Below are 25,166 nucleotides of genomic sequence, written 5' to 3'. Positions count from 1 at the left end.
TCTGTCCAGAAGTGTTGCGGTTTCTGGGTGCTGAGCACTCTTGAAATCTGAGCCCAATTTCGGGCGGGGAGCCCATGAAAAATCTAGCCCTGTGCTCTTTTGAAAGTCTGACCCTGCCGGAATTTATTTTCCCCCTTCGCAATTATTTTAATGCTATTCTCCTCTATCTGAGAACAGCCTATTCCAGAGTGACTTCCCAAACTGAGGTTCCCTTGTACACATGGCAATCTCTAAACTGGATAACATTGCCGTCTTTTTCTTCTTCTCCCAGCGGTACAATCCCAGGCACAAGTACACAATCCCTTGATGTTAAGCCTTGTTTGGGAGTGAGGGGCACTAACATGCATGGGAACCCACTGTTAATTGTAATGAAGTAGGATACAATAAACTGTCTGTTATGGAAAGAGATCCCAAATTGTCGTAATGTTACAGTGTGCAAATTCCACGTTTGATTATAACGAGTCCTTGCTTTTTGGAGACCCTCTGCTTAGAAACAGCTTCAGTGTAAGATGGTTACAATGTAAATTAACTAAGCATGTGGAAAAGGGGGGAAAAAATTAGTTTGGCGGTGGTCTTTGTACACAGATGATTAATATCATTTAATTAGGAGATTTGTAAGTTCTGTCCTATTTAATATTTGTTCAGTCTAGTTTTTAACTTTTTCTCTTAAAGCAAGCTGGCTGTGATCATGTGCTAAATTCCAAGGCAAGAAGAGACAAATGTGGCATTTGTGGCGGTGATAATTCTTCATGCAAAACAGTCGCGGGCACATTTAATACAGTGCATTATGGTAAGACTCCGTCACCAAAAGCTTTACAGAGAAAAATGCAAGCCTATGAAAGCATTAACCACATACAGTCGAGAAAAACACTCATGTAAACTGCAGAATCCCTCTAGCTGTGGTATATTCTGTTCTGTAACTATGTATGCTACCCTCAAATGAAACGTTTGGTTTGTGTAATGCCTGATCGTTGAACATTTTTGAAGATTTTTCCCTCCTCCCATAAAAAAAGACCCCAGTAAATGGGGTGGCTGAGGAATAGGCTTGACCTTTTGCTCCATCTTCTAGGCTATAACACCGTGGTGCATATACCTGCTGGTGCTACAAATATCGATGTGCGGCAGCACAGTTACTCAGGGAAGCCAGAAGATGATAACTACCTTGGTAAGTTTAATGCAGAGAGACGCGGTATTTATACCGCCCTTTCTCAGCTAAGGAGTAGTTAGATTTCAAAAATATGCACAGTATATCTGCCAAACAGACTAGCCTTAATTTTGCTTCATCTGTCTAGGTGTGTCTGGCTACTTATAAGGTCCTTATTGCTGTCGTACATGAAAGGCTAACGCATTTTAATGGCTTCATCCTTACAATGCCCCTCTGGGATCTGGCAGTAGTAGTATTCCCATTCCACAGGTAGGAAGTAAGGGAGATTAAGTAATTCGCCCAGGGTCACTCAGGAAGTCTGTGACCCCGCTTGGAAATGAGCTCTGATTTCCCAAGTCCCAGAGCCGGTACGCAGATCCCTTCATAAGCTACGTTTGCTGGAGTATAAAGACAGACGTTTACAAGACAAGACGTTTTAATGGGAATTCTATACATATTTTTAGGTAATGTAACCAAAATATATATTATGCCCTGCCAGAGCAGTGTAAACGAGAATCAGGTCCCAAGCATCTCGGTTTTATTTAAACTGATATGTCATAATGGTAACTCAACCTTTAGCTATTGCACACACACGACAGCAAGATTCTGACCCCCTAGTTCAGGCTGAGCAGTAACTTGCTCCTGAAATAGTACGGCTTGAGTGAGGATGGCAAGGATGGCAGAATCCAGCGCTACGGAAATTCACCTATGGGTGAATTTGATACCAAGACAGACGCCCAGTGAGGCTTGTCTTCCACTTCGGTCCTGCTGTCTCCCCCCCAAGTAAGGTTCATGCTGGCCCTTTGCACAGCCGTGAATTTCATCCTGAGAGGGGTGAAATCCTGGCCACATTGAAGTCCAGGAAGTTTTGCCCCTGATTTGCAAAGTGCTCATACTGTGACTCTGTTTCTCTTCCTTTGCACACATCCTTTGTTTGGGTTGGTCAGCAGCATTGTGGTTTGTTCGCATTTATCTAGATCTCTGTTTGGAGAATAGGTGTCATCTTGTTTTCCAAAGGTGGAATAATCAGCTTGTCAAAACAGGCTGGTTTTGCTGTTAGGTTGTTTTTTATTTTAATAGATTTTTAAAAATAACTGAATGAGTGTGTGTGTATTGGCTTTAATGATTAGGGTTATTTTAAATGTTGTCTTCACTTGGGGTGAAATTCATCCCTGTGCAGAGGGCCGGCATGTAACCCGTGCAGCATTTATGTTCCACTTAAGCCCTCAAAGTAGGACATAAATGATGGACGGGCCTTGTGTATAGGAGTTCATTTCACCCATGGATTTTTTTGTAGTATCACTACTTAGGCCTCGATTTACTATGGGAGAGATTGTCCCTTATCCTAACACAGATGCTCAAGGGAAGAATGGGGTGGCTTGTCCATTATTAATGCATGTTTATAAGTGTCTAATTAAGCAAAACTGGATTAATATGCAAGCTTTGTTACCAAGAGAACCGTAAAACTTTCCAAACACTTTCTGTCTTTCTCCAGAGGGAGAGATTCCTCCCTATTCTTCTCTTTCCTAGAAAAATAATCTTCCATGTATATAGTTCCCTGCTGTGTATTTAGAACAGTCTACCCCGGCCAGGCCCCTGCGCCCAGAATAACCTCTCAGTTCTTTCTGGAGAGCTTTAATCTTCTTGAAAAGCATGAAGTCAAATCTTCTTTAATGTTACAGCATAGAGTATAGGGTCTGGGCCAGTTGTGATTTCTTTAACTGAATATTGCTGGGAAAGCATCTCTTCCTATTAGGCCTGAATAAAAGCAAGTCAAAAGTGTGCATGTGTACATTCATTTCACAGTTCACGGAGTGTGAAATCTTAGGCCCTGAATATTGTGAACCTTGTAGTAGTTACATAACAATCTAGGAGGAATTTGATGTCATCAAGTCTGGGATGTCTAAACGGTCTCCCCTATTGTTGTAGGAAGGTGCAATAAATGGAATGGATTCCTTTAATGTGTTTTAGTGCTGGTTAATAGCATTAAGTCACAGTATGAAGAATTTGGTTGGGGCTGAATCCTGCAGTTTGAGGTTTTCCTTTGGCCATGAACGTGTTAGCTGCTGAGCAAGCTTTTGCTTTATTCTCTCTCCTAGTTATGTTTCAACCACACCTTCCACGTTTTGATGGTAGCTTTAGGTTTTACAGTAGAGAGCCTTTGTAGTAATGTAGCTGTGATGGGTGAAATGGTGGGGAAACTAACTTAGGAAATTAGCTACATAATCGCATTAGTGTGAAGTTGTTCAACAGACTGCTGTTTGCAGGAAACTGTTCCTTTTAGAAAACAGTTAGGTTTTAAGCCGTCAGTGCTTTTGCATACCTCAAGATCTGGAATAAAACAAAAAAGGATGATGCTGGCTGAACTCCATTGGAAGGTGAAATCCAGGCAGCTCAGTTTGATGGCGTGTACCCTAACCCTATGCCCCTGAATGCAGGATGAAAAGGGTCTACAGCCTGACAACCTTTCCAGCGAACAGCCTTGCCCAGCCCATCTTTATCTGTGTAATTCTGGTGTTGCAATATTTGGGGGGCAGTTTACATGTTCTATTTAAAGACCACGCTGGCACATCTTTGCCACCCCGCCTGTGCCCTGTATTGAGGACCAACCCCCAGCAGTCGGCCTTTCTTCTAATAAGGCCTGGGGCCAGCTTAGGATCTGCCGGCGCTGCAGCTGGCAGATGTGACTTCCAGCGCAGCCAGGCATCCCCATGCTAGCTCTGCCTGCGCTCGCGTTCTGACCCTCACAGTCTCGCCATGGCAGCAGGAAGGGCTGCTTGCCCTGCGTACGTACCTAGGGCCTCTGATGGGACTGCACTCAGCATGGCTAGCCCCTCTCGTTGCTCACGCCTCTTGCTTGGAGCGAGGATGGGTTTGTCCACTCGAGCTGGAAATTCCACCTTCCCTGAAGGGTTTGTCTACACTGCACGCCACTGGCAGTGGCCTGTCGGGTCCGTGTAGCTACGAGGCACAGGGAAAAGCCTCCTCCCTGTGGTGTGGAGCGACCCGCGACAGCGAAGGGCTCTGGCATGGGGGAGGCCATAGGGATAAGGCTCGGGTCGCTCGCTGCGGCTTCCCACTGCCAGAGCTGTTCCCCACTGCTGGAGCCTTTCCCCCACCACGGGGAGCTGCCGGAGCCTTTCCCCGCTGCCTCCCCCCGGCGGAGTCTTTCCCTGTGGTGGGGAAAGTTACCAGCAGTTCCGTATGCCTAGGAAAAGCTCTGCTACAAGTAGCAGTGTAGATGGGGAAGGCCCTGTGTGGGCGTGTAGAGACCCGGGCAGGGTAGGTCCCTGAGGGGTCTCTGTTCACGCTCGGGGGTCGTGCAGTGTCTCTGTTCTGCACGCCGCCATAAGGGGTGTGCAGTGTACACGGCCCCATGGTCTCCCAGGGCGGAGCTATGGCACACCACGATAAGCAGGAGTGCTCCTCAGCTGCGGGCACAGCAGTTGTATTGTCACTGCCCCGGTCCTCGAGCCCCTCTTCCTTGAGAGAACCAACGGGTTTTACTGGAAGAGGATCTACCACAGGGGTGGGCAAACTATGGCCCGGGGGCCACATCCGGCCCTTCAGACCTTTTAATCCAGCCTTCAAGCTCCCGCTGGGGAGTGGGGTCAGGGGCTTGCCCCACTCCACGCATGCCATGGCTCTGTGCGGCTCCCGGAAGCAGCTCCGTACCCCCGTCCGAGTCCTATGCGTAGGGGCAGCCAGGGGACTCTGTGCGCTGCTCCTGTCCCAAGCACCGCCCCCGCAGCTCCCATTGGCCAGGAACCACGGCCAGAGGGGGGACATGCCACTGCTTCCAGGAGCTGCTTAAGGTAAGCACTCACCAGAGCCTCCACCCCTGACCCCCTCCCATGCACCGACCCCCTGCCCTAGCACTGATTCCCCCTCCTGCTCCCTGAGCCCCTTGGTCCCAGCCCAGAACACCCCCCCTGCACCCGCAACCCCTCATCCCCAGCCCCACCCCAGAGCCTGCACCCCCCAGCTGGAGCCCTCACACACACCCCGCGCCCCAATCCCCTGTCCTAGTCCAGAGCCCCCTCCCACAACCTGAACTCCTCATTTCTGGCCCCACCCCAGAGCTCTCACCCCCTCCCACACCTCAGCACCCAATTTTATGAGCATTCATGGCCCGCCATACAATTTCCATACCCAGATGTGGCCCTCGGACCAAAAAGTTTACCCACCCCGATCTACAAGATCACCTTTAAATAATTCATAGGTTCCAAGTCCAGCAGGGACCATTGTGATTGAGTCTGACCTCCTGTGTAACACAGGCCAGAGAACTGCCCCCAAATAATTCCTAGCGCAGACGTTTCAGAAAAGCATCTGTGATGGGTTGTCACCCACAGGGGTGCAGACAGGTTGTCACCCTCAGGAGGACCGCCTCACCCCTCTACCCGCCCAGATTATCTGGCCCTTTTCTCACACTGCTTTGCTGGGGAGACACAGGCAGCCTCACCAGGCCCTGTTATCGCCCAACGGGACAGCAGATGGCACCCCACACCCAAACTGAGCTATGTCAGTGCTGCACTAACCCACTCAGACAGACGGACAATTTCCCAGCTTCCCAGGTTCGCACCCCCCTCCGTGGAGTATAAACCCAAAATTAGACCGTCTTGCACTGCACAGGGATCTGTACAATGTAAGCTCATTAATAACGTTTGCCTTACCCTCGATGTGGTAAAGATATGCAACAGCCTTTGCTCGCAGAGCAGGGCTTTTTCCCCAGACACTTCACTCAAAGGCACACTGGTTTAGACAAAGAGAAACAATGTATTAACTACAAAAGATAGATTTTAAGTGATAGGAAACAGATCAAAGCAGCTTGCCTTCATCTCTTAACGGATCTTGTGGTCATTGGGTGGTTTGCTCGAGGTCTGCTGTGCCAGCTGTCTGTGCAGGGTTGGAGCTGCGGCGCGCAGAGGGAACACACACATGTGCTGCCAAATATCTATCAACATCTAATCATACATCCAATCTTGATTTAAAATCAGAGACACCATCGTGGGATAGAGTGTTCCCGAGCCTGAGATCCTCTCAATGCAGGAGGCTGTCAGGAAGCAGTAGCTGTTCCCCCAGCCCCTCCGTAAGTTAGGACAACCGAGGGCTCTTCTCACAGAGGGAGGCTCCTTTTGTCAGTCCCAGCCTGGGACCAGAAAAGACCTGTCCTGCTGATTGCTCCCCATCCCCTCTTTGGAAACTACAGCAACTCCCCACCTCCAAAAACTACTTATTTTTCAGGGTTCAAAATAAAGATTTTTAACCTAAAAAAAGGCTCAAAGTTACAAAATTGTATCACTGCCTCGACTTGCCTGACCCTGCTACCTGGCTGCTGGGCTCCACAGTGGGGCAATGTCTCCAGCCTAGGGGCCTGATCCCGTCATATGTGGAGTCTCCCTCTGCTTCCACTGACATCAAGCATGGCGTTTCCAAAACTGTATGGGCAAGCTTCTCAACCTCTGGAAATCAGGGAGTGAAATCACTGAAGCCAATGCTACTACACCAGTTTACACCAGCAAAGGGTCTGGCCCCATAGTGTTAAAATGTGTATATATGGGACCTCAAATAAAGTGCATGAGTTACTTATGTGAGTGTGGGGTTGATTTGTTTTTACCTCTTTTGCGCAGCATTATCAAACAGCCATGGAGTCTTCATCTTAAATGGGGACTTTGTCGTCAGCATGTTTAAAAGGGAAATCAAAGTTGGGAATGCTGTGATCGAATACAGTGGCTCAGACAATACAATTGAAAGGATTAATTCTACGGAGCGCATTGAGCAAGAAATCGTTGTTCAGGTAAAGTGTACTTTCTTCACGCAAACGCACCTCCGCTGGGTTTTATTTGAGTGAAAATAGCGCAAATATTGACTGTTCTTAGTTTATCCGTATGTGTCTTTGTTTTCCCCAGATTCTATCAGTGGGTAATTTATATAACCCTGATGTTCGATATACATTCAATATCCCCATTGAAGACAAACCTCAGCAGTATTACTGGAACATCTATGGCCCGTGGCAAGCCTGCAGTAAACTTTGCCAAGGTATGTGCTTTGGAATATTTTAAATCAGTCACAGCATTTTCGGGATTTTGGTGGTGGTAACAAATGCATTTACACTTGCTTTCTCTGAACTTATTATCTCATATGAGTTTGATCATTTCCGTGAACTGTAGTAGTGGAATGATCTATGCTGCCTTATGCCAGCTGATAATGTTTAGCACTTTTCTGGTGCTTCTCGTCTTCAAAGTGCTTCACAAACAGTCACTCACTGAGCCTCGCAACAACCTTATGAGGTAGGGAAGTGTTGCAATGGGGAAACTGAGGCACAGAGAGTTCCTTCTCGTTCCCAGAGCTGCAACGGGAGTCAATGTCAGAGCTGGGGTTAGCATTCAGGAGCATCTGTCTCTATACCTCTATATACCTCAAGGTGGGTGACAGGGAATGGATCACTTGATGATTACCTGTTCTGTTCATTCCCTCTGGGGCATCTGGCATTGGCCACTGTCAGAAGACAGGATACTGGGCTAGATGGACATTTGGTCTGACCCAGTATGGCCGTTCTTATGTTGTGATACACTACCTCTCTCTCATTCACCAGTAGTACTAACGTCCATCTAAATAAGGTGGATCCTTTTTTGAGTTCATGATGCAGATTTCACCTCTGTACTAGATTCCCTAGATCAAATAGATTTGCAGAGCACAATTTGAATTTTTTTAAGAAGCTATTTTGAAAACAGAAAGAGAGAGAATAGATTGGATCACTTTCCTGTATGTGTTTAAAAATTTATTTTTTCCTATTTAGGGGAACGAAAAAGGAAACCCATTTGTGCCAGAGAATCTGATCAACTCATGGTGTCAGATCAAAGATGTGATCGAATTCCCCAACCTGATCCAGTAACTGAGCCTTGTAGCACAGAATGTGAATTAAGGTGCACTCTACTCAGTCATGTATATACATTACATCATATATTTATTGCCTAGTCGTCTTTCCTTTCACTGCCTTTTGTGGTTCCTTATTTCTCAGTGACCTACACTAGCTGAAGCAGACAATAACATTGCTTTCGTAGACTTCTGCAGAGTAGAATTCTGCCACTGTCAGCCAAGAGTTAATGGTGCCCACAGTCTTCCTTGTAGCAGGGACACGTTTTGCTCTCTTCACTTCAGCTTGCCTTTCTATGGTGAAAGCAGCACTAACTGTAAGGGACACATCCTTTATTTGATGCTGAGAAATGTAGAAACATGAAACAAATGCCTGTGATTCCTATCCTGACGTGATCGACAAGGCTGGGAACTGCATGGCGGTCTTGTCTGTCCAGGAGAAGCCGTCTGCAAACTTTAAAAAACAAACAAAAGTAGGCCCAAATCCAGCAAAGCAACTTAAGCAAGTGCTTAACTTTAAGCATGTGCGTCATCCTACTGGAGTCAGCAGGAGTACTCGTGAGCTGTACCTTAGCATGTGCTGAAGTGTTTTGCTGGATGAGGGCCTTAGCCAAACAGCGGCCTGTGACGATTACAGTATGGCGAAAGATTTTGGGGGGGAAGACTGTTTTTAAAAGAACAATTATTTCTAGACCTGTTTAACTTTTCACAGAATTATAGAATATCAGGGTTGGAAGGGACTTCAGGAGGTCATCTCGTCCAACCCCCTGCTCAAAGCAGGGCCAACCCCAACTAAATCATCCCAGCCAGGGCTTTGTCAAGCCGGGCCTTAAAAACCTCTATGGATGGAGGTTCTACCACTAAATTGTGAACTTTTGAACTAAAGTGTGGGCCGAGGGGGGGGTTAAGTGGCTGCTGCTGAGCCAGGTTAGTTTTTATCTAGATTCCATCTAAGAATGTGATGGTCCTCTCAGATGGTCACTGTAACAGCTGAAAGGCTACTCAGGTGCCATTGTGCAGCTTGGAAGCTCCAGAGGCGGGAACTGTAAAAGTTAGGAACTCAATAACAGATCTGAGACTGACCTGTAAATCAGGAGCTACTGGTTCCAGATCTTTATTTTATTTTCCTAGCTACTCTCCTGGAGTTTGGCCTTGTGGCCAAGTTGAGGAGCTCTACATTTTCTATACAGGAGTCTCTAATCTGGGCTCTGATCCGATGCCTGTTGAAGTCAATGGGTCTCATTCCATTAACTTCAGTGGACATTAGTTAGTTCCCTAATTAGGGACTTCATTCTGCAAGGTGCTTGGGTGAGGTGCTGAGTGCCCTCAAGTTCCAAGTGGGCTCTCAGGACCTCATGTAATCAAGCCCCATTCACAGTGTCAGTGTCATCCTGCCAGTCTGCAATTGTAATGAAGTAACCACAAGCACTTCCTCCAGGGATGGGGACAACCGGTGAAGAGGCAGTGATACAGGCAGACCAGTCTAGCAGTCCTTGCCTGGAAAAATGGTGTCTGCATTGGAGGATCTTTAGGGTGGGGACTTGGATAAAACCCAGAAGAGTGTGTGTATGTGTAGAGGATGGGAGTGTGGATTGGGGGTGTTTAAGAGGAACCCTCAAAAGAGTATGAAAGGCCAACTTCTGCTCCCGGATATGCAGGTGTATCTCTGCAAAGGCAGGGTTCTAACCAACAGCTATGAAAAATGTTCCATGCCTTGGGGCCTGGTGCCTCTCTGATGCATGGGCAATATGCCTGTGTAGATCGCATTAATGGCAATTACTTGCATGTATCCTCAGTCCATTGATGGGAGAATAAACACAACTGCTCGTGACCAAGTATGATAGTAAGCCTTTAGGACTAAACATGCAGTTAATTATTATTGGGCTGGGGCCCATTGTGCTAGGATCTGTATAATGGCACATTAAGAGATTAACCTTGCCCCCAAAGAGTTTGCAAGATAAATACAAAGGCAACATGAAGGCTGGGAAACAAAGGTGAAGGGTTTCCCCAGGGTCACCTAGCAGATCAGTGGCAGATCCAAGAATAGAACGCAGGGCTCCAATTTCCCAGTCCAGTGGCCTGTCGACGGGACCGTGCTTTTTCTGCCACCTGTCCAGCACCCTGTGATATAATTTAAGATTTATATCAAGTCCTAATATTGGAAAACGTATTAGTCCCAGATTCTGGAGAGAGGAATCCCAATAGTGTGAATTAAATTCGCCCGTCACCTGCACAGATCTATTCTATGAGGCGGGTATGGAAACATTGGAAAGCACATCTGGACCACTGAGCACCCACAGCTCCAGCTAAAGTCCATGGGAACTGTGAAAATCAGGCCTCTGGTGCCTGATGAAAACTGCACCATGTATGTGGACTTAAATTTAATGCAACCACATGGGAAAAGTCCAGGGTCAGCAGCAGCCACATCTCTCCAGCTTGGGGACTGCATGGAAGTGATTCTGGACTATTCTGGAGAGAATGCCACACACATTGCATGCTTGCCTTCTTGCCATTTCAGTCTTAAAGGAGGATGTCTAATCTCCTAGCTTCAGGGTAGGAAAGGTGACTAAAGCACAAGGAGGTGGCTGTAGATAGGAAAGTGTGTTCAAGAACTGAAAGGTGGACGAAATCCCTGAGGTTCTCAGTTGAATGGCCTTCGTTTTTGCATCGCTGCCTGCGGGCAATAGAAGCCCCCCGGCAAACGCCAGGACCAGAGTCCCACCCACTGAGAGCAAGTGCTTTTTAATCCCTGATAGAACTCTTTCTTTGTATCATCTATCTTGTACCGGTGCACAAATCACTCAGTTCCACTTCAGAGGACTGAAAGTTTTGCTAAAGCATTCTGCTTCATGGAATTACATTTGACGTATGCTTCATGCCCATACAATTTAATACATTTGATGCCAAGTTTTTTTTAAAGCTTTTGGTTTTCTGAGGGTGAGGCATAGTCTAGGGGTCTGAACACAGGCCTAGAAGCCAGGAACCCCTGAATTCTAATGCTTGCTCTGCCACTGGCTCTCTGTGACCTTGGGTAGGTCACTTAAACTCATTGCCTTGGTTTCCCCATCCATAAAAAGGGGCCAATACTGCATATGTACATCCCAAGAGTGATGCAAGGAGTAATTAGCTAATGTTTTAGACAGCACTTTGAAGATGCAAAGCTTTGGGTGGTGTTGTAATGAGTTACAAATCTGCATAGTTAAAGTATGTATATTCCTTATTTATGTAACATGATACTAACTGCATTATACACATAGGATACTAAAAAGCAGTAACCCTTTCTGCTTCCGCTTTTCCTCTCAAAACCACGTGCGTTCCCGTGCTCTTCCAGACTTTCTGCTTTAGATAGTGTAATACTGGCAGAGTTACTGATGGTGGTTTTTGGGGGGCTTTTTTTTTTTGTGTGCCCAGGTGGCATATTGCTAGAAAGAGCGAGTGCAATGCACAGTGTGGTCTGGGATACCGAACACTAGAGGTCTACTGCACAAAGTACAGTAGGTCGGAAGGGAAGACGGAGAAAGTCGACGATCGATTCTGCAGTGGCCAAACCAAGCCAAATACTAGGGAAAAATGCTTTGGAGACTGTAACGTAGGAGGATGGCGGTATTCAGCCTGGTCAGATGTAAGTATGTCACCTGAGTGGTGACATTTGCCTTATTTCAGGTGCAAATCTACAGCCTGTGTATTCTTGGCAGCTCTCAGTCAAGGGGGGGCAGGCACTTGGTCAGCCTAACCTAGTAATAAAAGTTGATTTGGAAAGTGTCCTGCTTTTGCGGCGGAGCCATTCAACTGTGCGCTGCTGTTGCTTTGAAGCCGCCTGCTGGAATAGTGCATGGGATGGACTCTGCCGGCGGTCAGTCCTGCATGGATCCGTCATCAGGAGGCGCTCGTCTGTGAAACTGGTAGCTATGCATAGCACGTGGAACTGGGAAACGGTTTTCAGCATGTTCTCTGGGTCCAAAGCTGCCCAGTAACCCATCCGCCATTGCTTTCTGCGTTCCTCCGATGTCCGTAAGGCCGATCTTGACCGTTCTCTGCACGCACGACTGCTAGCACCATCATCAGTAAGAGTTTGTGTGTGGCCTGAGCATGCAGACTGAACTAAAGACAGGGTTTTGTTTCATGACTGCAATATAAATAGCTTTACTTTTTAAAATACTATGCAGCCTCATTTTCATTTACACTGAGGCCCCTTTACACCGTTTTGGCATTGACACATCTTGAGGCCACGTAAAGTGCCCGAGTGGTGTAATGGCACCTTGGTATAAATGGTAGAGGATGTAAAACAATGATTGGTATTAAGAAGTTAAATCAGGCCACTGCTATTTACCGTTTCTCATAATACAAGTATAAAGAGACACCAGTTGAATGAAATCGAAAGGCCACAAATTTAAAACTAATAACGGAATTCTTTTTTTGGCACAACCCATGATGAAACCTGTGGAACTCATTGCCACAAGATATTATTGTGCTTGGTAAGATTTAATATATATATATATATAAGGGATACAAACCTTTGTACTTCTGGTCAAAACCAGCCATCAGCTGCCTAGGATTAGGAAGAAATTTACCCCATGGGGGCGCTTTTGTACAGTTGTTCTTTATGGGGTTTCTTGCATCTCTCGTCCAGGTTACAGGACTAGGTAGACTATTGGCCTGGCCCCGAGTACAATTCCCAGGTGTGTTTACTGAGTTTCTCTTTCAGTGCTCTAAAAGTTGCGGTGGTGGCACAAGGAGACGACGAGCCATCTGCGTTAACACCCTCAATGATGTTCTGGACGACAGTAAATGCAGTCGGCAGGAGAAGCTTGTTGTACAGCGCTGTAGTGACTTCTTGTGTCCACAGTGGAGAACAGGGGATTGGTCAGAAGTAAGTGTCCACTGTTTTAAAACCAAAAAGCTGGTCTCTTTCACCCACAGGTGTTGGGCCAATAAAAGATATGACCTCACCCACCTTGTGTGTCATATCCTAGGACCGACCCGGCTACAGCAACACTGCACTTAGTAGTCAGCCTGCGCTGATGCGCCTGTCTGTACCGATGACTAATGAATGGCTACGAAAGACCAGATTCTTTCCCTTAGAGGGGGCACATTGGAGCCCCTGGGGTTCTGCTGTGAGAAAGGAGTGAAAGATGTCACACAGAGGCCTATGCCCCGTGGGCGTAGCAGCATTCTGCTCTGTGGGGGCTCTCTTCACCCCCGCACACAAGAAAAGTTGGGAGTCAGGATAGAGGGAGGAGTGGGGAAGCAGCGTCCTTGGTCCTAAGCCTCCAGATCCACTGACCGTTTTTCTCTCTGGAAAGCATGTGCCTTCGATAGGGAAATGAGGCATTACTTCAACTCCAGGGGTGCTCTGTAGCCTTTGACAGGGGGCTCATGGAGAAGGAAATTCCTGCCCCCTAGCTCCACAAGCGGAAACCTCAGCAGCTCATCGAAACAAGGCTCACTTCTCCAGGGGTCGTGTTCTTTCCAGAGTCAAAGAAATGAGATGATGGAGGAAAATTCCCTCAATGAGTGGACTCTGATCCAGCTCTGGCTCCTAAGAACATGAGCCATGTAACGGGAAGAGAGAGCGTCAGCCTCTGGAGTTGTGATGCCTTTGGAAAGCTTGGGCTGGCGGGAACATGGAAAGAGGAGCACTTTGCTACATCTTAGCAGAGATGTTGCCAGCAGTCCTGTCACCTAGTGCTTGGGTGTGGCCTTCCAGGCTCCTTGGTCCCTGGAAACAAATCATGGCTGCCTTCTGCACTGGATTGGTTTGGAGGCAAGGGCTTCTGCACCCTTTCTCCCCGGCACACCTCCCATTTTGGCCCTCATGCTACAGCATCCATAATTTGCTCCTTTGATTTCTGGCACTTCTTCAGAAGTTCTAGGGAGCCAACATCACGAATAACAAGGATGTTAGCAATACGCAGGGAAAGTTACACCACCGTAAAGCTGAGCTAGTCCCATGGAAGTTAGTGGAGTTACACCAGGTTTACACCAGAATCCAGCCCATTGAATCCTGTATGAGTTGCACTGTACATTACATTGATTTTCCCAAAAAGGGTGATTAATAATAATCCTGATTTTTCTCCATGTTCTTTGACTTGATGTTATTTTCAACCCTCACTGTATGTTTGTTTTGACCCTCATAGGTGTCTCTAAGCTCCAGTTGGTGCCATGAACCAACTCCTCTTAGTTAAAGACAAACCTCTAAGCAAACAATTGTTTGGTGGCGGTTTCTGGTCTGATTTTAATATCACGGGCAGATTCTCAACTGGTGTCCATCACCATAGTTCCATTGACACCAGCGAAGGATCTGACCTCGAGTTTGTGATTTGCTCCTTGCAGTGCTTGGTAACCTGTGGGAAAGGGCACAAACATCGCCAGACTTGGTGCCAGTTTGGAGAAGATCGATTAAATGACAGGTTTTGTGATCCGGAGAGTAAGCCCGATTCTGTGCAGACCTGTCAGCAGCAGGAATGTGCGGCGTGGCAAGTAGGACCCTGGGGACAGGTAATGTAAGAGACTCTGTTTCCTTCTGCTCCTGGTATAAATGGTCTGTTGTTGTAAAGCTGGCAGCAGTAGCAGGACCATGCTAAATTTCATTTGTGTTTATAACAGATTGGCAAAGATTTTCAAAAATGGGTTTCCAAGCTTAGACTACGAAGTCCATATTTAGGCACCTAAATAATAGCAATACCCACTCTGATGCAGTGCTTGGCATCTCAAAGCACTTCACAAAGGAGATTAGTATCATTACCCTCATTTTACAGATGGAGAAACCGAGGCACAGAGGGGTGACGTGACTTGCCCAAGGTCATCCAACAGCTAAGCTGGAACTGGTGCCCAGATTCCCAGGCCAGTGCTTTATCCACTAGGCAATATTACCTCCTTTTAATAATAAGTGACCTGATTTTCCTAAGTGCAGCACCCATTGACTTTCCGCAGCCCTTTTTCAAAATCTTGCCTTCATTTTTGTTGTCTGTTTCATATTAATTTTCACAAAGGGAAAATAAGCAATCTGTGCTAATTTCTTCCAGAGGATTCTGCCTTCTTGATTTCCACCACAGCTGTAACTTTTATGATTTAGTTATTAAAAAATAATAATAATTAGCCGGACCACACAAATTACTGATTGGCACAATGCCTTTCATTCATGATCATGGTATGTTACTGGAAGCTTGCACAGCCTGCATGCAAAGCAATGTGACAGGGATTACACTAAATTCATATCCCACAGAATGGGAAATCATTTAAACACTCATACATCCATATTTGAAGATGATAAATGAAGCATGCAGGATTCCGACAGAAGCAGTGAATTAAGTTTGACCTCCTTTTAAGCTGAAATGACCGAAGTAGAAGAAAATGGCTTTTTTACTTTTGGTGGATGTTATGAAAGAAATGATGCGCTTCAAATACACTACCCCTGCTTAATACTTTCCAGGTCAAATCTTTATTCAGTCACGTGCACGTCTGTCTTGTTTTTTTCCCCCCTCCCAGTGCACAGTGACATGTGGGCAGGGCTACCAAATGAGAGCAGTGAAATGTGTTGTCGGTGCGTATGTATCAGTAGTGGATGACAATGAGTGTAACGCTGCTACTCGACCGACGGACACACAGGTAAATGTTACACTTCTCTTCATCTCTTGTTCCCGTCCAGGCATTGCCTCTTGCGGGAGTGATAAAATAAGCACGCCTTTCCTCTCTATTAATTGTTCCTGGCTTAGTAAATCAATACCAAGATCTGCTCTTTTGAAGATCTCTGGGCCAGGTCCTCAGCTGCTGCAAATCAATATAGCTTTACTGACTTTCAGTGGAACCATGCTAATTTATACCAGCTGAGGGCATAAGGTCTACTCTGCAATTAGACACCTGCGGCTGGCCTGTGCCAGCTGACATGGCTCACAGGGCTCGGGCCGTGGGGCTCTTTAATTGAGGTGTAGACGTTTGGGGACCCTTCCGTCTCGCAGGGTCCTAGAGCCCAGGCTCCAGCTTGAGCCCGAATGTCTACACCACAGTTCAACAGCCCTGTGAGCCTGAGTCAGCTGGCATGGACTAGTCCCGGGGTTTTAATTGCAGTGGAGATGGACCCTCGGTGGCCAACTTGAGTGTTTTTGGCAGATCTCAGACAAGAGCAGCAGAGCTTGTAGATCATGGCCTCTCTGTTAGCAAACCTGGCAGCGGGCAGGGTGCTCCAGTGTGCATTTTTGCCAGATCTGGTGAGGATTTAACGTGTACATATGCCGTGAAATGGATCTGTACAGCCTTGTTGTAGTTGTCACATGCTCTGTTTTTGATGTCGAAGCCATAGTGGGCTTCCTATTGTCAGTTCTATACCATGGAGCATGCCTAGGGTGACCAGACGTCCCGTTTTTAAGCCCTCCTGCAGCTATACTGGCTTTTTCTTGAAAACGGGCAAATTGTCCCATATTTTCTGTCTCCCGCACATCCGTACTGGCAGGTCCTGCTGCTGGCCGGATCCTTTCTCGCCAGCCGCCCACCAGTGGTGAGTGCGGGCTGAGGGTGGGGTCCAGTGGCCAACAATAGGGATGGGTGTGCAAGGCTGATGATGAGGCAATTTTGCATTGCCGTCAGCACAGCCCCCCACTGCGTGCTGGCTCTTGGCCAGCAGTGCCCTGTCCCCAGTCCTCAGCTGCGGTGGCTGGTGAGTGTGGGCAGGCTACGTGTCGCCCTAGGCACAATAACTCGACGAAGAAGGAGCAGTTACTTATCTGTAAGGAACAGGAGGGTTTTTTTGAGATGTTTTGTCCCTGTGCTCCACTCCCCACCCTCCTTCTCTTCTGCTCTGCTGTCCTTGCATCTGGGCTCCATGAATAGAAAACGGAGCAGTGGAGGGTCTTCTCCTCCCTGCATAACCTCCTACCAGACCATAAGGATGCACAGGGCATTGCTGACAAAAACCCTCTCCAATCAAGAGCATGCAGATGCACACACATCCTGACATGGAGCTCCCACAGGACAAAACATCTTGAAGAACTCCAGTTACTGTATACATAAATAATCTGCCCATGCTTTACGAACAGCATCACAGAGTAGAGTCACGCTACCTATAAATGAAGGAATTTTAGATCTGGCAAAGGATCTCTGGGTTACTCCTGTCTCAGTTGCCACTACTTCACAGTGTGCTGATCATAGATATCCAGTACTGTCCAAGGGTTTAGAGTATCTTTATACTCCTCCGACTCTATCTTCACTTGTCACTGCTGAAAATGCAAAATCAAAACAAATAGGAAAGTCAACACCCAAAGAAAGAGAATCAAGGAGACTAGACCTCTTTGGATGGAAAAATGATTCCTCGCTGTTTACAAGTTAGGATAGCTAATAATCAAGCCATGCTGTCTAAATAAGATATTCTTCAATGGGATATTCGGTCTGATTTTAAGAACAAGATACCTGTAGAAATTACAAATGAATTCAGATCGATCTGTGAAGAAGGTCACTCAGTTGCGAAAACCGCACTGCAGGTTGCATTGGACGCTGCTGATACTGGTGTCCGTTCAATGGCTATGAAATGTGTATCACAGTTGTCTGCATCAGGCTTGCCTAAGGAAGTACAGGCAACCATTGAAGATTTGCCATTCAATGGACAGTTTTTTAGTACTATAATGGATGAGTGTCTTCACTCATTGAAAGGTTCAAGATCCACTATTAGATCACTGAGTTTATACACATTAGTATTTAGAAGGAAGCAATTTTGTCTTCACCCTTCTTCCTCGAGATATTGGAACACTACACCTTTCTGAAACTTTTATCAACAGAGATCGTCTCACCAATCCTAGATGAGATTGAGATATCAAAAGAAGAGAGCTGGTCCATCATCCTCTTTGCTAACATCACAATCAGGAAAGATGCAAAAGCATCAGATTTGATGCCACAGTCAATGATCTTGGACTAATCTACAAGGATCTATACCTTTTCCTCCCTCGCTTCGTTCCCATCTGTCTTTTTTGTCCCAGGAGGGTTGGATTACAGTGGATTCTTCATGTCTTGAGGATGGTTACACCATTCAGTTTCTATCTGTGCCTCCCATCCTTATAGTTCCTTTTTAGTAACTAGTTTCATGAGAGCACTATGCATCAAGAGGGAGATGACGTTATCAATCTCGGAGCGACGGAATGGGTACCTCAAAAATTTGTGGGAAAGGGCTTATATCCCCCTTATTTCCTCATACCAAAAAAGAAAAGAGGTTGTCATCTGATCCTGGATCTCGGAAATTATTACAAATACATTAGATGCACCAAATTTGGTATGGTAACTCTTGCTTCAATTATTCCCACTTTATATCCTATGCATTGGTTCATGACCCTGACCTTATAGGAAGCTTACTTCCATGTGTAGATAAATCCTGCACAGAAGAAACATCTACAATTTGTAGTTTTAGGTGTAGGCTTTCCTTCCTTTTCCATTAATTCCAAAGATGTTAAGGAAGGTAAGACAAGAAGCAGCTCAGATTATACTGATGGCCCCTGCCTGACCTCATCAGTTCTGGCTCTCAGAACTCCTGATACTGTCCACTCATCAGTTTATCATGCTTCCGGTTGAGAAGGATAGAATAACATCTAGTCCTACATCCAAATTCAGCTTCTCTGTGTATCACAGTGTGGATGGTATCTGGATGCAATTAGATAGGGAAAGTTCTGCAGAGGTACAGAATACAGTATCTTACTTCAGAGGCGGAAAGTATGTGCTAAAATTACGTAATTTGCAAAACAGAAGCATTTTTCATCATGGGAAATATGTACAGTCACATTCCATCTCCTTGTTCTGTTCCAATTATTTTGGATTATTTATTACATTTAATACACTCGAGAGACTCTGTTTCAGTCAAGGTACGTTTGGCAGAGATTTCAGCATTTCATTCACCAGTAGAAGGGGGTTGAGTTTTCAGTCATTGATCAGTGAATAGATTTCTAGATCACAGTTGGGGAAACTGAGGCATAGGGAGGTGAAGTGACTTGCCCAAGGTCACCCAGCAGGCCAGTGGGAGATGCAGGGATTGAACCCAGGACTCCTGAGTACCAGTTCAGTGCTCTGTCTTCTTGGCCACACTGCTTTGTGAAAGCCTCATTGAAAGAGGCATAAGACATTGACCAGACAGTTCCCTATTTGGAACGTACTTGAGGAAAGTTAAATTTTCGTCTCATTCTTTCCAAAACCAGCGTGACTTATGTTAAATACATTTGCTCCAGGTCCAGTTTTTTTCCTGTGATTTAAAAACTTAGTTTGGCTGGTATTTTTCAGTAGTGCTTAAGGGTGTTAGGAGCCCAACTGCCATTGAAAATTGTTAGGGGCTGGAATGCCTATTGCCCTCTTGGTGACAATCTCTACTCTTGTCCCCCAAACTCCTTTCTTTGGAAGTTCATCATCATAAATGCAGATGACATATGATTGTGAGGATACTGGCAAATCAAAAGCTAAGTGCAATTCTGCTGTCGGTTCCCCTCTTTTCCCCGCCCCCCACAATGTATTGATTTCAAATTTTGCAGAGCTGTCATGAGGACTTGAGAGCAGAACCTGCCTCTATTAAAGTGAAGAGTCTGTAAATAGCGGATTGTAGGGCAAAGTATATTTTTCCTTCTTTCTTAACCACATTGTGGAGATTACTTACCTGGAGCATATTTTTCATTTTCTCTCATACGTTTGTTTGGTAGGACTGTGAAATAGCAGCATGTCCTCTCCGTCCAGCTGCTCCAGAAACGAAAAGATCTATGCCCAGTGTTCACAGGACACAATGGAGATTTGGATCTTGGACACCCGTAAGTGTGTGGTCACTGGCTACATTTTATAAAATGACACGTTTTTTGTTATCGATTATTATTATATTATTTGATTTTTATCCCAAAATCTGTGCCTTTGAACGACAGGAGATGACTTCTCACTAAACTACTTGTTGATCTTTCCTAGTGCTCGATGACATGTGGGAAAGGTACCAGGATGAGATATGTCAGCTGTCGTGATGATCAGGGATCAGTGGCTGATGAAGCTGCCTGTTTTCATCTCCCTAAGCCTTCAGCGACAGAAGTGTGCTCCGTAATGCCATGTGGACAATGGAAAGCCCTGGAGTGGAGTTCTGTAAGCAAATCCAGTTCTTACCACAGTATAATCTATATGGCCTGTTCCTGCAATTTATGTCATATATTTCCAATGTACTCTGTCATCCAGTGCTCTTCTGAGGTAAAAGGCAAGGAAGTTGAGATGTTTCAACTTCTTTTTATTAGCAAGTGGTTTCATTTTAAAAAACATCTATCCAGGCTGGAAATGAAAGTGTCTTCTTTTCCACTTGTCAATGCAGTGTTCAGTGACGTGCGGCCAAGGTAAGGCAACGCGGCAGGTGGTCTGCTTGAATTACAGCGATCAGGTGGTCGATAGAAGTGAATGCGATCCAGATGATCTCCCGGCAACGGACCAGGATTGCTCTGTGTCTTCCTGTCAGAACATCCATGACTACGGCAGGCCAATCCACCCTTTCCCATACCCGGAGCATCAGCCGAAATCCCACCCGGGGGGAAACCCAAACCAGAATACTGGCCCCGCGCACATACCAGGAGACAACCAATGGAGAATTGGCCCATGGGGTGCTGTAAGTGTCAATTTATTCACTTCAGGTCAAACTATGACCCTTGTGTTCCTTTTCCCCCTGCACAGATGTGCAACAAGGTACCACTTTACTCCCCTGCACTCACTACCCATATGACTCAAGCCTCTGTGTATTCCTCTGCCCGTGTATTAGCTCTGCTCCTCCAAAGCACCAGAAGGCATGGCAGAGTAAGTAATCTGTGCCGGGCATAGGGCTGGCAGCATTACTTCCCTTGAGACAAAGGACTTACTAGAGACCAGATGGTGCCTTTGAGTCATCGTATGGTTCCTGGTCTTCTCCTGGGGCAGCTCAGCTCTGCTTCTTGCTCAGGGCTAGCGACCAACCACAATTGAGACTTTCTTATTTTTTTCTAAAAAAACTTGTGAACGCAGAGTTGAAACAGTGCATTGCTAAGGTCCCACTTTAGCAAGGTGATGGGAGGAATTTTAAATATCTGAGTGAAGTCACTGGAATTGCTCAGGCGCTTAAAGTTATGCCCATGCAGAATTCCTTTGCTGAGCTGGGGCCTAAAGCGTCACGGGGGATTTAATGTTTGTAAAAACAGGCTTTTCTGCTTGATTCACGTAGACTGCAAAGCTTAGGTGCCAGCTTCCTCATTTCACGGGGGGTGCTCAACCCCTGCTCTACCCCAGGCCCTGCCCCCGCTCCAAGCTGTCCCCCAAGGTCCTGCCCCACCTCTTCCCGCCCCGCCCCCGAGTGTGCCTGTCCTCGCTCTACCCCTTCTCCCCCCCAGTGCCTCCTGCACGCCACTGAACAATTGATTCGTGGCAGGCGGGAGGCGCTGGGAGGGAGGGGGAGTAGCTGATCGGCGGGGCTGCAGCCCTGGAGCACCCACGGAGTCGGCGCCTATGCTGCAAAGGTAAAAGGATGTTAGTTAGGCTAATGCCAGAGACCTGACATTTGTCTATTAACTCTAGCTCCTTTGGCGAGAGGTGGGGGTTTTGCTTCCTGTTGCGCGAGCTCACTCCCATAGCTGAGTGTTCTGATGGTCCTTCGGGAGAGCCAGTGAAAGCTAAGCACAAACTGGACTTGATGGCATCGTGGGTGATTGTGTTTTGCAGTGCTCTAGTACGTGTGCTGGGGGATTCCAGCGGCGGGTTGTGGTGTGCCAGGATGAAAACGGATACACTGCGAGTAACTGTGATGAGAAAGCAAAACCTGTTGAGCAGAGATCGTGTGAATCTGGCCCTTGTCCGCAGTGGGCTTATGGCAGCTGGGGAGAGGTGAGAACCAAGTTAAACTTTTCCTGTCTCTAAAAAGACATACGCCAAGGTTTTCAGTTGGGGGGCGGGGCGGGGAGTTGAAAATTGGAAATAAAAAATACTGCCAATGGTTAACAAAATGTTTCGTTTACTGAAAAGCGAGTTCTTGGGAACTGAAACAGTTCTGTAAAGAATCTGGTAATGTTTTCAATTAAGCACATCGCAGAAACATTTCCGGACAATGACAGATTTTGAAAACTCTATTTAAAAGGGCCATTTTTTGAGAGAAAAGCTACTCATCTGAATTATGTCAACCTGCTGTAGTGAGTTTAGTGTCCAGCTTCAGACATCTTCAAAAGCACTTGGCTGATGTTTAGCGCTTTCTAAAAGTTGGTCTCATTTAATGTGTCTTATTTTGAGTACCCAAAAATAGCGGCCCCCAAAACCTCTGGTCCCTTCTGAAATTTAAAAAAATACCAACACCCTCTTCTGGGGCCTGTCTCGCCCCACCCTGAAGTCAGTGGAAAGACTCTCGTTGATTTCAATGGAGGTTGGGGCAGACAATGCTCAATATGTAAATTACTAATATTATAACTACTCTGTTGATTTCCTTTCTCTAGTGCACAAAGGCATGTGGTGCGGGAACAAGAACAAGGCTTGTGGTGTGTCAGCGCCCTAATGGTGAACGGTTTCCAGATCTGAGCTGTGAAATTCTCGACAAACCACCAGACCGTGAGCGGTGCAATATGCAGGACTGTCCTAGAGATGCTGCCTGGAATTCTGGTCCTTGGAGCTTGGTATGACCATCACATATTTATCTTTGTGACTCTTTTTATAGATGTTCCATAACAACAAATCTAATACGCTTAAAGCCCAGGTGTTAATATTTTGTGTCATAAAACTGCACTTAAAGAAGATTATTTACAGTAGACTCAGAGTGACGCATTCAGGAAGGGCTTACATTAGCGAAGTAAACTCCTTTAATTTAAAAGGCACTTTCTGCTAGATAACCAACTTTGTACATTTTATTACATTGCAAGCACCATGCATTACGAGTCTTGGTTATGACTGAGTTCTTTGCATGCAAATTAAAACCTGGCATTTTAAGCAGTATATTTAAATTTAAACGAAAGTTTTGATTATATTTAATATTTTATTGTGCACTTATTATTGCCCATGTTGCATTTTCTCTGCAAAAAAAATTATAGTTATGGGAGGATTTTGGTGCTAAGTTGCCCTCATTCGCAAGTATATGTCTTTATAAGTGTGTATGTATTAGTTTATAAATATATACACACCCATACAGAAAACACAGGCACGTTCCTACTTTAGTATAATGCATATATACATGTATATGTATTTCTATATATATACATGTATGTTTATATATATAATGTCCTTTATTCTCAGCTGTGGATCATATAGTGCAACTGATGAGGGGCCAGGCTTAAAGTGGTTTTAAGCTACCCTTGCATATTTCTCTGATCCTTGGTCCGATCCCCAGCCACTGCTCTAAATTACACTAGCTGCCCGTGTGGGACTATTATGGCAGCCGGGGATCAACAGGAAGTAGGGAAGCCCCCTTTCTTTAGGTCACCTTTCCTCTCCAACCTCTGGGAGGGGAGTGGAATGGGAGTGGTGATGCTGGCTCTGTGCCACTGGGATGATTCTCCTGCACTGCGGTGTTCCGTCCACGGCTCCAGCTGCGCAAAGTGGCTCTAATGCAGGGGATGATCGGGACCATTATATAGTGTCCTGTACTTTAAAACTCTACCCTGCCCAGCCTGGGATCTGTCTGCTCTGCAAGGTGAACTCCACAGAATAATACTGACTTCCTGTATAAAAGGCCCTCTCCACCTGAGGACAGGTGGAATTCTAGTGCTCCTGGCTGGTTGCTAACAGGTGCTCTTACACCAAAGTGAGTGTGGGACTTGGGACACTGGCTAGATAAAATGAAAACCGTTGATGTGACCATTTTAAAATGACATGCAAACACGTGTCAAAATGTATTGTATATTTTGTTAAACATAGCTGAAGGTTTTTTAAAGGTGATTTGACTTGAAAGCACTTTATAAAAAAATGAGGCCTTTTTGTAATATATTGACTTCCTTAAACACTATGGTTTTAACATCACATTGCTGGAGTTTAATATCATTGTAGTTTCTGTGGATGCTTTTGGTAACATTTCTGTTTTTTTCATACCTCAGTGAATTATGTGATAGCCATAACATTGCTGACTAGTATTTATACGGTGCTTCATCATTACAAGGGACAGTGATTAATTTGAGGTGCTAATGTATCACTTTTATACGGATAGTTGGTGCTGACTGAACGAGCTGAGCACTACTCAGTCCCCGAGGCAGTTGTTTTCTCCCACAACTACGTCCTGAAAATTGCTGCTAACTTCTGTTTCATGTGCTTGAATGTTTGCAAGACCCAAGCAAGATGGCTAGCCTCTTCTGTTGGGTTTTGGTGTCCTCCAGCATTTGGCATTATCACCATGTCTTTTCTGGAACAGATCATAGGGCTGTACACAACTCTATCATAACTATCGATTTCAGTGGGGTTGTGCCCGCTTCCACCACAGCTGAATCTGCCCCCCCCAGTGTTTGATAGACAGGGCTCCATCCTGCATTCCTTCCCCAGCCAAACCTCCCATTGATGCCAGGTGTCGATGAGCTGGGTCAGATGTGCAGAATCAGTCTTGCAGCACTGGGGTGCATGCAGTCCTAAACTGTGTTCTTAGTCTTGTGTTAATTAAAGTTTGCTCTAACTCGTCAGTGGAGAATCTTGCGACCAAAGTATTCAGTAGCAGCGTCACCCGCTCCTACTGTCCCTTCTCTTGCAACGTTCCCGCTGGAGAAAGATTTTCAGAGCTGAGCCACTATTATTGCCGTATAGGGTCTTGCTTTTTCATGTGAAGTATCTTATCTGTTGTTTGCCCGAGCTCTGCCATAAGTGACTCTAGAGCTGTATTTGAGGACCTGTGGGCTCAACAAGGAACCAAAGTTTTGTCTCTCCTGAAAAATATAATAAATTTCTACGTATCCCTCGTTTTCATATTACCATGGGCTACTACAGTAGGTCGTAGGGGAGAGTCCAACTTTCTTTTATTGTATCACCTCACTTGCTTCCAGTTCTGACATTGATTGCAGACGTCATTCTGTAGCCGTTCAGACTTCATCTGTTCAGGTGGAGTGTCACTACCATATTTTTGGTCACTTTTGAAACAAGAGTATAGTATTAGCTGAAACTTTTCAGCAGTGTGGATTTATGTATTTATGTAATAAAGTGTATTTATTTTTCCAGTATTGTTATTTAATTTTATATAAATATT

The 25,166-nt window shown here is 45.8% G+C and overlaps 1 protein-coding gene across 6 annotated transcripts in view; it reads left to right on the top strand.

Annotated features, from left to right (window-relative positions):
- Nucleotides 1-25,166, top strand: part of ADAMTS9 (ADAM metallopeptidase with thrombospondin type 1 motif 9) — a 134,956-nt gene that overhangs the window by 55,767 nt on the left and 54,023 nt on the right. For 5 of the 6 annotated variants that reach the window (XM_078853543.1, XM_078853542.1, XM_078853541.1 and 2 more), the window contains 14 exons: nt 673-790; nt 1,070-1,165; nt 6,775-6,941; nt 7,054-7,183; nt 7,944-8,070; nt 11,432-11,642; nt 12,726-12,890; nt 14,354-14,518; nt 15,509-15,628; nt 19,681-19,785; nt 19,934-20,101; nt 20,322-20,609; nt 21,689-21,850; nt 22,450-22,626. In XM_078853543.1, coding sequence (XP_078709669.1) covers nt 673-790; nt 1,070-1,165; nt 6,775-6,941; nt 7,054-7,183; nt 7,944-8,070; nt 11,432-11,642; nt 12,726-12,890; nt 14,354-14,518; nt 15,509-15,628; nt 19,681-19,785; nt 19,934-20,101; nt 20,322-20,609; nt 21,689-21,850; nt 22,450-22,626 — 2,199 coding nt within the window. The remainder of the gene's footprint in view (nt 1-672; nt 791-1,069; nt 1,166-6,774; nt 6,942-7,053; nt 7,184-7,943; nt 8,071-11,431; nt 11,643-12,725; nt 12,891-14,353; nt 14,519-15,508; nt 15,629-19,680; nt 19,786-19,933; nt 20,102-20,321; nt 20,610-21,688; nt 21,851-22,449; nt 22,627-25,166) is intronic. The other variant, XM_078853544.1, reaches the window with a different exon arrangement.

This window comes from Lepidochelys kempii, chromosome 7 (assembly GCF_965140285.1).
Source record: "Lepidochelys kempii isolate rLepKem1 chromosome 7, rLepKem1.hap1, whole genome shotgun sequence".
NCBI classification, from domain to species: domain Eukaryota; kingdom Metazoa; phylum Chordata; order Testudines; family Cheloniidae; genus Lepidochelys; species Lepidochelys kempii.
This window is presented reverse-complemented; position numbering and strand designations above follow the sequence as displayed.